The sequence below is a fragment of the Microtus pennsylvanicus genome, chromosome 10 (genome assembly GCF_037038515.1).
Source record: "Microtus pennsylvanicus isolate mMicPen1 chromosome 10, mMicPen1.hap1, whole genome shotgun sequence".
NCBI classification, from domain to species: Eukaryota; Metazoa; Chordata; class Mammalia; order Rodentia; family Cricetidae; genus Microtus; species Microtus pennsylvanicus.
In genome coordinates, this window is record NC_134588.1 from 107,061,298 (window position 1) to 107,073,832 (window position 12,535).

The 12,535-nt window shown below is 44.1% G+C and overlaps 1 protein-coding gene across 1 annotated transcript in view; it reads left to right on the plus strand.

The window, feature by feature from the left end:
- The window catches only part of Ush2a (usherin), a 663,496-nt gene that overhangs the window by 564,549 nt on the left and 86,412 nt on the right, over positions 1 to 12,535 (plus strand). Inside the window, 1 exon segment of the mRNA XM_075987373.1 lies at positions 5,941 to 6,064. Coding sequence (XP_075843488.1) covers positions 5,941 to 6,064 — 124 coding nt within the window.

Sequence of the window (12,535 nt, forward strand, 5' to 3'; positions counted from 1 at the left end):
GGCAGGCAGTGTACTGGAGAAGGAGCCGAGAGTGCTACATCTTGATCAGGGGGGAGCAGGAGTCTGTATCCACAGTGGGTGTAGCGTAGCTTGAGCGTGTGAGACCTCAAAGCCCTCCTGCACAGTGACACTCTTCCTCCAACAAGGCCACAGCTCCCAATAGCGCTCCTCCCTACGGGCCAAGCCTTCACACTCACAGGTCTGTGGGGGCCATTCCTATTCAAACCACCAAGTGAAAGATTCAGAGTGTGGGTGGGGTGGTGTTACACAGCACAGTGAATGCTTGTTGTAAGGATGTGTTTGATGTGATGCTGCCTCTTCATTTGCTAGCCTTGTATGATCTTCCTTCTACTACTTATCGGAGAAAACGTTTTCTCCACCAAGACCCTCTTATCTACCCATCAATAACACCAAAGGTGGATCCCATGGTTTGCCCTTGAGTTACTCTTCACTGATAAGCACCCAACCATATAATCTAAATCTGCTGTCCTCTGCTTAGCGGTCTACAGTGAATACAGTGAAGAGGAGACAGCATGGTCACGTGCCTTTTCCTTCCTTAGTTTCCTATTCTCTTACTGACTTCCTCAGAATAATGGGAAAGTGGGGAGGAGAAGAAAGGAGAGAGGGAGTAAGGGAAGGAGAGGAAGAGAAGAGGGAGATGAGTTACGTAAGAACGGGCAGAGCCTTGCCGATAACAATGTTCTCACCTATTCTCCATCGCCACCACAGTACAGATGCCTCATGGGATTTTCCCCTGTGGGTTATGTACAGGACCCCATGAAGACTCCCGTGCCCCATATACCACTGATGGGGGCAGGCCAGGCGATCTGACTGGTTGTTTGCTATTGTGTTTGCGTTCCTTTCCATTACTGCACTAGCGGTCAACCCCACGGCTTCTCTTCTATCCCTGCTGCCACCCCAGCTAACTTCCTAACCCGTCACATTGGGATTATTTTCTTAGCACCCATGAGACCTACAGAGCTCTTGTCCTACCAAATGATGAAAGTGTATCTTGTCCACAGTGATCGTTCCTATTGAATGTCTGTGTGTGAGCAACTTTCTGAGGCAAGACCCAGTCAAATCTCAACTTCAGAGGTCATTGAATAAGAAGCCCTTGTCAGCATCTGTGTTGGGCCATGATCATCAAATCCTAGAATTGCATCAAGACCCTCCAAAAAGCTTTCTCCATCCTTGTGGCTAGATCCAAAATACCCTGAGTCTCTTTTGCAGTGGGAAACCCCATGTCAAGAGTAGACGTCTATCACTCCTTTTCTGGAATTCTCGATTCCTCCAAGTGACTCTGAGATATTTATTCCTCATATGCCTTCACAGAGTTGGAAAAACCACTATAGGGAGAAAAAAAATAACCAGTGATCTCATTTATCAGCTGAATTCCCCTCTTGGATTGGCTTTTCATGAGCTCACACATGCTTTCAACCAAAAAGAAATGATTTATTTTGTGTTTATGTAAGTGCATTCCATAGTGTGTGTATAGAGGTCAGAGGTCAACTTGGAGGAATCAGATCTCTCCTTCCACCACGTGGACCAAGGTTCTAGCTCAGGTTCCCGAGCTTGGGAAAAAACACCCTTAGCCGTTACACCAGCCCAAGCATAGACATTCTTTTGCATGGCTTATCTTACATAGGAAGATGAGGCATGAAGACCAAGGGCTGATTCTTTAAGATTTGTATTTAGTCACTGCCTCTTGTTTAACTTGCTCTGTCGTCCAGGCTGGCCTGGGACAAGCGCTCCTCCAGCCTCGGCCTTGTAGTGCCGGGACTTATAGGCACCAATCAGCACAGCCAGCTCGAGTCACTTAGGCACCAATCAGCACAGCCAGCTCGAGTCACTTAGCTTTCTCAGCTTCACCCATGAGGCCCCGCATCAGCTACGTTCCGCTCCGCATCCTCCCCCTGGCTGCTCAAGCCAGGTCATCTTGAGGCTTCCCTCTTCCTTGCTGCCATATGCAACTCTCCCGAAATCCTCTCGAGTCAACCTCCACCCTGTGTGCTGACTCCTTCTTGAATCTCATAGGCTCTCCACCCTCATCCTCTCTTCCTCCAAGGGTGGCCTCGCCCTGACACATCATCCTTTATACTCTCAGTCTAAACTAGACTATTATGTACCTCATAGGCTTATTGCATTAACTAATGCATCACAGCGTTTAATACGCAAAGCGCTGTGATTGGCCATAGAGCAAACTGAAACGTTAGATGTCCTGCAATGCACAGGGCTGAGATAAATTGGCAAATGTTGTCCCTGCCACAGTAGCAGCTCAAGCCTGCCCTAAGAGCTCTGGTCTTCCCAGACTGTTTACCCACCATGCTGTGCCACTCTAAAGGCCCTTGCTTCCTTAGATCTCATCCCGTATGAACAGGATCTAGTCCTCATCCCACCCCACCCCCCACTTACTCCCCAGATAACAGAAATTGGCTTCACCCTTGCCAAATAGCAGGCTGTCTGTACCTGGGGACAGTTGGTGGAGCCACTCAGAGGCCTTTGAGGCGAGTATGGTGCTTCTTTCTGAACCTCACCCCGACACCCAAGGACCCTCAAGAAGCCTTGCCCACAACCTGCGAAAAAGTACTGTGAAGGCGGTGATGGGCCCACACTATAAACTCAGAATATATGCCAGTTAGCAGAGACAGCAAGCTGTAAATGACAGTGAAGGGCAGAAGTTAATTGAACTACTCTACTCTCGTCACCAGCGGAAAGTGGCCACTACCTGAGACAAGATGGCTGCCCCTGAAGGACCCCATTACAGCCCCGCAGTCACCTCCTGGGCTCTGCAAGGGCTGATGGGTGAGGGGGATATCATACACAGATGACCAATTCTTTATGGTTCACAGCCGATCAAAGCGAAAGTCAGCAGCTGTTCAGGACAAGTGACCACTGTAACGGCTGTAATATAACCCGCTAAATAGAGAGGGAATTGCAGCGGAGGCAGAGGTTAGCCGTGATTATCGGCAGGTGAGTGCTTTATTGAAGTTGAAAGACCATTAACATTGATAGAGTAATTATTTCAACTTGAAAGTAATTACCTTGATGGGTGATAACTTCTCTAGTGTTCCTGGATTTGATTGGGCCAAACAATTGTGAACTCCTAAAGCCTAGAAAAATATTACAACAATACTGTGATTTCTAAATTACCAGAGCTACTGCTGGAATATTCTAATCATGCTGAACAGCGAAAAGATTTAGACTAACACAAGCTGCCGACCTCTCCTGGAAGGAGAGACGCTTCCTTTTTAATCCAAATGCAATGACCCACACCCACCACCTGCAAGTACTCTGTGATAGGCTTGCAAATGAATCTTTTTATCTCCTTATCATTTTGTAAGGTGAAACACCTTGGGAAAGTCTTCCTAGGCTAGTACAAAGCCTAGGCTGCTAGCCTCCTTGATCCAGTCTATGGGTTGAGAGAAGAGCGGAGAAAATATTTTCTATCTGTGTCTTAGAGGATTTGGGTTTGCATAAATTAATTATCCTGATAATGACACTGTGTTGATTGAAAATTCTAGAAGCCAGGAGATGTGGATCAGACGCTTCAGATGTCGTTACAGTTTCCCCTTTTCCGGGGTTTTCTGTCTTGGCGCTATTGAAGCCACTATGAGTTTGTTCTAACTGGACTGCTTTGTATTTATGTAATACCAGACATCAGCAAACAAAATGAAAGTTGAAAATCTGGGCAACAACGTCTTTGAAATCTCATGAATATATGAAAATTACATGCTATTTGCAATGGAGGGCAGAAACACATCAGATCTAATTTGATGATCATGACCAAGAAACATTGCGGGTCTCATCCATTAATTAGCTCTTTGTGGCATTTCTGCTGAGAATCTGCACATAGAAGCCATAATGGATACAAAGGGTGAGTCTATTCCCCCAGACTGCTGGAGAAGAATAAAAGACAAAAAACATTGTGATAAGCAATTCCTTGCTTGTAAATGCCTAAAAGAACCAAGGAGGACTTTAAGTCACACCTCTGATTCCAACCTCCCCTGCAGCACACAGCCATGCTACAAGTCCACCAGCCACGGAGAGGACAAGCAGGGGCATCGTGATGTGAAGCCCCACTGTCATCAAAGATGGATGGTATCTCACCTTCAATCCCTCGGTGATTCCTGAGGCCTGTCTGTCACCTTGGCAGGATTTGGTCAGACGATCGGCCAGTGGATGACTATCTTTTGGCAGTGTTTCCTGGGATTTTTTTTCTAATTAGTACCTGAGGATCTCCCAGGGATGGAGCAGGTTTCCACTTGTTGTCTGAGAGCCAATAAGAATGTTTTAACCAAGCAGATAATGGCTTTCCTCCGTCTCCCTAAGTTGTTCCGAGTCCTTTCTCCCTACCAGAGTCACTGAGGGTCTTTGAAAACAGAATCAGGCTCAGCGACTGAGCAGAGAGAGTTCTAAGAACTGACCAGAATCTAGCAAAAGACAGAAGGGTCGGTGAAACCATCCCACTTGGGGAGTGATAGGATTTAAAGATTAAATTGTAAATGTTACCACTAAACCAACCAGAGTCATGAGGTCTGAGGACATGATATCACATCTATGGTAGCGTGTCCTATACAGCCAGGCTAGAGTATGTGAAGAAACCCCACGGGCGCTCTGAATGTAAAAGGAGTATAATAACTCATTTTTAAACATTTTATGTGATACTTGGATTATTAAATATTCACATTACCAAATCAGAGAATTTTAATCCATTCTAAGGGGAACATTGTCTAACCCTAAAAGATAATGGTCTAGACTAGATAGTAAAATGACAGTGTATTTTTAACAGATGTAAATGTTACCTTTCGACAAGACACAAGTAATGAGTTTTATCATATAAGTTCCTATTGGGTGATTATGGCCCAGAGTTTTATTTTTGTTGAAGCAATTACTAAAGTCATGGCTGGATACCTATGCCCATTAGTGGATGATTCTGTGGTTCTTTTTTTTATGATATTATTGATCTCTTGCTGAGCTGAGATTCAGGTTTTATGCCAGATAGCTTGATTAATGGGTTGGTTTCTATAAGTGGACTGAATGGGGCTGGAAAGCAGGGGCAGCCGGCTCTGCCAACCCCAAATCCGTCAAGACGCATAGCTCATTATGAAACAGTTATCAAGGATACATGAAAAATTAATTGGACTCAGTTTGATTCTGAAAAGAATCGGCTTTCTCCTAGGCAGCCCCCCACCCCTTCCAGATGTTCTGTGCCAGCCCCTGGAGAAACAGCAAAGGGAGATGTATTAATACCTTGTATTGATTAGATCAAGACCCCTGACAGTTATTTGTAGAGATACCATCTGGCCGCTGCTCGAATTCCTTCACCAAAAACAGGACGTGACATGTTATTAATCTCAACCCTCTAAGTATAGACAGTTGCCTTTTCTGTTAAAGCGTATTTTACCATTCCGTGGGAGATGGAGGCGGACCTGAAGGGTGCAGAAATTAAGGTTATTACACAAATTGAGCCATATGGTCCAAATATTTCAGCAAGAAAATTGCCAGGCAATAAAAATTGCTCCTGCCTTCCTAATGGTGTAAATTACAGTTTAACCATGGCTCTAATGATGTCCTTCTGCCGCGCTTAACTACTGTTACATGAAGGACATTGTTTTAAAAATATAAAAAACAAGTAAATGCCGGCAGCGTGTTTTACAATCTGTTAGTGTGTCATTAAGAACACTGTCAGAAATACATAAACATAACAGCAGCCAAAGCAGCATACAAAGAACCCGATCAGAAAGATGGAGTGTGTGGGAAACTCCTCCTGTAAAGTCAAGTGCGCAGAACCTCCTGGAAGTTTTTCAGAAGAGTCCTATCTTGTGCTTTCTTCTAATTCCTTTATTTCACCCACCAGCAAAAGTAAGCTCTGAAGCTCACTGTGAGTGTGTGAACTGACTTAAGTGTCATATCCTACACCCTTCTACCCTCCCCACATAGATGGGAGAGGAGGAGCAGAGCAGAGGTGTGACCAGCTCCCAGCCAAGGATGCCTGCGCCCTTACAAAGTTCATCCGTGGTCGGCCAGGAGGTACAGGACTCTGCGCCCCTCCTCATCAGGATTGGTATCCCTACAATTCTCGAGAAAGCAACCCTGTGCATTCGGACACAGTAGTTAAATGCAGTCTATTCTTGTGCCCTGAACTATCACAGTAAAGATCCTGATTAAGACTTGAATTCTTCTAATATTTTCAGGTTAATTAGACCAAAAGAAAAAAATTCCTGAAACGTAAGACCGTCTCACATCGCTCATGTTAGTGTACATTCCCCGCCACTCCTTTGGCTGTCACAGATGCGGTGAACACATTCTGTTAGTTTAAACTTCCGGAGAAAAACTCCGTGCGGGCAAATGCACGGAGAACGCGGCAGGAAAGCTTTTCATTCCTGTTTTCTGTAAGTGCTTCCCGGTTTTTCTCTTCCATGTCCCCAAAGAAAAAGTTTTAGTGCTTAATTTACCCTTAAATGGAAGAATGAAAGGAAAGAAAAGGGAGAAGAGGGAAAAGGAAAAACGGCCAGGAAACAAAGCTGCTATATTTGCATACAATATTAATATTCATGAGGAGTCTTAAGTAACTGCCTCCTCATGGTGTCAAGGGCAGAGAGAGTGATTGGAAGCACTTTATGTCTGGAATGTTCTTTATCCAGGTAGACTGATGGCTGCCTACTGTATTTGTTTAAAGTTTTTGCTTCTTCGTGTGTGTGTGTGTGTGTGTGTGTGTGTGTGTGTGTGTGTGTGTTGCTTTCTTTGTATATTTGCATGAGTTTGTACGGCTATATACATGGATGTACATGGAAGTGTGAATATGTGGAGGCCGATGTAGATGTTGGAGGTCTTTGTCTATTGCTCCCACCTGGCTGACCTGAAACGCAGAGATCTGCCTGCCTCTGCCTAGAACCTGCCCTCTGCCAGTCTCTTGGCAGCTGGAGCTCACTGATGACTAGCCTGGCTGTCTGTGAGCACTGGCATTGCAGATGCCCGCGGCTGCACCCCACCCAGCTTTCCTGGAGGTGCTGGTTAGCCCCTGCAGGTCCTCAGGCTTCTGTGGCAGGCACTTTCACAAACTGAGCCTGCCAGGCCCACGCTTCCTCTTTCTCTTAAACCCTCAGCCTCTTCTATTGATGCGTTTTCTTTTTTCCACCCTATTTACTGTTTGTCTCCCCAACCTGAGTGTGAGCCTGTGCTCTGGGGACTGGTCTTCCAGACCTTTGTCTCCAGGGCCGCGAACAATGTCAGTTTCACAAAGACCTTTGTTAATGAATCATGAATTGATGAATGGCTGAAATCTAGTAAACCAGAAGTGGCTTGTCTATTGCCATACCCAAGCTACTATTATAATCTAGAGGTTTTTTAAAAATTTCTCAGTAATGTTATATTTTTATCCTAAAAGGAGATCTGTATGTCTGCAGCTAAATCATCTTTATATTCCAATTTCCACCTGTAAGCCAAGAACTGCCTTTATAAGCCATACGGGCACTTCACAAAATCCCAGTTCCTCATCCCCACCGTCACCATGGAGCTTTAGAATCTATCTGCTCTTAGTGAGGAAACAGAATCTCAGAAAAATTAAGTAAGATGGGTAAGGCCATGTAGCCTACTGCAGGTGATAACTCGGTGGCGGCTATCTCTGATTTGTTTGGGTTTTTGTTTGTTTGTTTGTTTGTGTTTTTTGGTGTAAGGTTTTTTTAATTGATTTTTATTGAGCTCTACATTTTTCTCGGCTCCCCTCCGTGCCTCTCCGCTCCCCTTCAGCCCTACCCCAAGATCCCTATGCTTCCAATTTACTCAGAAGATCTTGTCTTTTTTTGAGTGTTTTGTACCTGCTCGACTTCACCTCTTGAGCTGTTGCCTGAAGGAGCAAGATGCTGTTCATGGAAAACTAAATATTGATGAAAATCACAGAAAAAGACAGATTCCTCATGACTTGACAGATTTTTTGACAGAATGAATATAGCAATTGATGTATAAAATATTGAATACATTGAAGATCACTTGGGCCAGGATAGTTCAGAGGCCTGTGTGTTAAACTGTGTATCAAAGATGTGCAGCCCGCAGGAGCTTGACCATCAGGGACATCAGTGGGTCTGCTCATTCAAGCATCTGATGGCAACGTTTTATTCCAGGATGACAAGAGAGGCCCTCTTCCCAGTCTGGCCCCACTTGTCAGGTTGATAGCAAACTTGTGACTTTTAAAAGATGCCCAAAGAACCCCCTCAGATAAAGCCGCCCAGGGAAGTGGTCAGCAGCAGGGTTAAGGACCTGTGCTTAGCAAGCCAGCCTTGTAGACTGGCTGGGATCCTCTCCCGCTTTGTGCAGTCACCAGCTGGTTCCTGATGATGCTGACCAGACAGGCTGAAGCAGGGATGGAGGAGTATTTGGTCCGGCTTAGTAAGTCATCATCAGTAGAGAATAGGAGACTTTTTTCTGCTATGTGTACTGTCTGGAGCTACTCATACGCAATTACTTTTTAAAAAAGTAACATAAATGACACAATGGCACATGTCTATAACCCCAGTCTTCTAAAGGCTGAGTCAGAGGAATATTAGGTTCCAGGACAGCTTAAGTTATATAGAATTTTAGGCCAACCTGGGCCAATAAGGATACACCATCTCAAAAGACAGAAACAAAGCAAACAAAAGTTCTTTTCTCAATGCTTCTTTATTCCACAACAACTTTTCCCCAATGCTGTGTGTCCCTTTAACATGACAGATTAGTTCTCTCTCATTCACAGCAGAATGGCCTTGTAACCACTGACCCCTCTAGGAAAAGGAACGACAAAGCCAGCCAAGAAGGTGGGCTACTCTTTGGAATACTCCAGGAAGCTTCTCAGAGACTCACTGACAATACCCCCCTTCCAGGGTCTGCAGTGTCCTTCCTTTGTCTAGTACAGTGCTGGGTGACAGCCTGAACATCAGGGGGATGCTGGTGACATTAACATTGACTGTGACAGTGCCTGGGTCCAGATCACTAGACCTTTAACAAAGAACACCGCTCCCTGGAATGTAATAAAGACCCAAACCCAGTTTTGCCCTTGAGATGGTAGAAGGGCCCCTGAAATAACTAAGTGGATGTGTAGGTGTCTATCCCAGGACCTGCCCTGCTATCTCTCTTTCCAGACTGCCTATTGCCTCTCATCTATAGGAAGCCACAGGGAAGCCTGAAAGAGGCTTTCTGGCTCTGGAGAGGTGGCTCAGTCAATAAGCCTGAAGACGCAAGTTCCATCCCTCGGAACCCACATAAAATTCTATCTATGCCTGGTCTCGTGTCTCCATGATCTAAGCCCCGGGGAGGTGGAGACAAGCAAATTTTGCCAGTCAGCTTAGCCTAGTGGGAGCACCCCAAGACACCCCGTCTCAAAAAAGCAAGGTATGGATGGATTCTGAGGAACACCACCAAAGTGAGTAGCTTTCTAAAACACTGTGTGCATTACACGGTGGCTAATTTTCTTCCTTTGTGGCCTATCATGCTGTAGAAATGCTGTAATTAGCACTTCTGGCTTCGACACAGTAAGAGCCTCAGGAGACACACCTTGTCCTTTCAGCTCTCGGCGACCTGGTCATCACGCTGTAAGCCTTGCCATTTGTCCTTAGCAGAGTGATAATTATTTATTAGTGGAATGGATGCTTATTATATTCAGAAATTAAAATTGTTAGGGGACGTTGTGCGGAGGATCACATCTGTTAGAAATAAATCACTTAAAAAATTATATTAGGCTCACAGACGGTCAAGAGCAGAGCAAGGGGAGGGAGGTGCGAAGGGGCTGAGGAGGCTTGCTTTTAAATCCTGTGAAGTAGAGTGTGGTTACTATGCTGTCAGCACACTACGGTGTTCAGATATCGACTCTGCATTTCCCCTCTTTGAACCCCGGGTATCCAATTAACAGTGCATGCTAGTTTTTCATCCCAAGATAGGAAGACACATGGAATGGCTAGACTGGCTTCCAGTGATGCCTAGCATTGAGCAAAATTTAAAAAGTTAAAAAAAAAAGAGCATGAGGAAAGAGAGAAGAAAAAGAAGAGGGAGGGACGGAGGAACAGAAGAAGGGAGGGAGGAACGGAGGGAGGGAAAAAAAAGAAAACAAGAACAATGAAGAGATCACTGGAGAATTCTAGAAACAGAGTCCAGTGGAAAATTTAGTTCAAATGATGCTAGAATTACAGAAGAAACAAGAAAATTTAAATTGAAAGGTTTGGGAGTTTGGGGTGGGGATGGCACAAACTGCCTCCCTAAGGTCCATCCCCTCTTTGTGTTTCTTGGGGGCACCTGTTCTTGGCAAAGCCTAAGGGGTTACCATCCTCAGCAGCAGTTCTCTTGGGTCTACAGTGGGAGGCGCTGTTTTCTGTTGCCTTCAACAGCTGCTGCCCCTTGCCCAGCAGAGAGAAGCCTGAGAAAGCACTTGATCTTACAGATAGAGGTCCTTGCAGATACAAAAGGACTTGGGGTTCTCTAATTCAAGCTGATTGAAATGGATGGAAGTGTATTAATCCATACAGTCTCATTATGTGGCCTCAAGAAAAGACACCGTGTTTCTGCCATCAAGTCTTATGATAACAAACTCCCCTTCTTTCTCTCCCTTCCTCCCCTTCCACCCCTCCTATCTTAGCCCCCCACCCCTGCTATTAAAAAGCACATGAAAAGAAAGGGAGGCTCTGGGGGTTCTCTCCACCTGATATAGCATCACTTTTTCATGGGGTAACCAGATCTACAATAGTCCAGAAATAAGAAATTCTGAACTTGCACCTTCAGAGATAGATTTTTTAAAAGAAAATAGTTTTCTAAAATATATTATTTTATGAATTTTTTGCAAATATGCATATACACGTTGTACTTTTTATTGTACTCATTTCCATTCCTTCCCTGACTCCTCTTAGTGCTGCTTCCTACCCCTGCCCCCAATTTCAAGTCTCTTCTTTTTAAAAAGATAGTTTTAAACATATTAGTTTCCTCACTTTGAAGTAATTTATTAATCTTCAGCCAGGAAATGAAGGGTCTGAGGGAAATGGCTAAATATGCTATGCCTCTGAATGGCATGTCTAGTGTTCAAAAGTCAACGCTGTCTTCCTTTTGGACCAGTCTGTGCTTGTGCTTAAAACCTAAAGAGACCATTTTTGAGCCCCCACTGTCTGGAATGCTCAGACCTCTTCCTTTTTGCTAGAAGAATGTCCTTCATAGGGCATGTCAATATACCATACAAATCAGAATTCAGAACCATCCATGCACCAAGTATCATGACCGCAACGTTCTTTGCCCCTTCCTAAACTAGAATGATGGCATGCTGTTGCAAGGAAGGCTTGTTCATCCTGGTTTAACACAGCTTCTTGCTGTTTGCTGGTGGTGTGCTGCAGCTCCTTTAAGAGAGATTTTCTTGACTCAGCCATAGCAAAGAAAAAAAGCTGAGCCATTTTGAAATGCTGGCTTTCTGGGCGGTGCTGCCAGCACTACCTCTGGTGCTTTCAGGAGACCAAGCATTTGAATGGGGTTTGTGAGAAACATGCTAAAGCTTGCTTGGTGGCAACATGGACCAGCTGTGTGCCTAGAGATGGGGAATTATGCATGGCTCTTTGAGGCAGTGAACAGTTCCGCCATGCTGGACTGGACAGGGCAAGCAGGAAGTTCCATATTTCCCCTAGCAATGGCGCAGCTTAAGTTTTTAAGAAGTGCTTAGCATTTTAAGAAGGACAGTAAAGAATTACAGATACACAATAGAACAGATCCAGACATAAAAGAACACCAAACGAGTCACGGTGTTAAAAAAAATGTATGTAGGCTTAGGAGAGAAAAGAGAAAGAGTAAAGAGACAGTAAATGTAATATAAAAGAGTACAGAAAGCCATAGATTAAAGGAGTGAAGATAATAAAATAAATACTAAAAAGTAATAGAGTAAAAACAAGTCATGTAAAGATGAACTACGTACAGAGAGTCTGGATTATGTATAGTATTGTGTTTTCTTTGAATTTTTTGACTGTGAAGGAGCTAAGTACAGAGAGACATTTCATTGTGTGGGCTGCTAAGCTAAACCAGCATATATATTATAAAGGTATCTTGACTTCAGAACTTGGGTCAAAGGATATATTGCTTTGGAAAAGAGGGTCTTCTTTTATTTCCACAGAAAATGAGAACCTGTGGAATCCTCACAGACTAATATGGTTTGAAAGACCAAGACCCCTTGAAAGGTCACCATGAATAACCCTCAAAAAATTACTTTGCCCAATAAACAGCAGAAAGCAGTTTGGAGAAGAACTATACCCATATTCCCAAATATTGTTTATAAATGTTTGTTTACATTTAAAGGGAAATATGCTACAGAAATTTGCATTGTTATTGATCTTGGTTAATTGATAATTCACTAGAGTTTTAAGAGTTCATTCTGCTCTCCAGCTCCGAGTGTATGTAGTTTGTATTAGCGTGATCATGAAGGGGCACTAATAGTCAAGCCTGTAGTCACATTAGCTAGGTTTTCTAGATGTATAGAGATATATTTCAGTTAGGTAGGTATTCTTCAAACCTTTCAAAGACTACAGAATCTGGCATTTAAAAT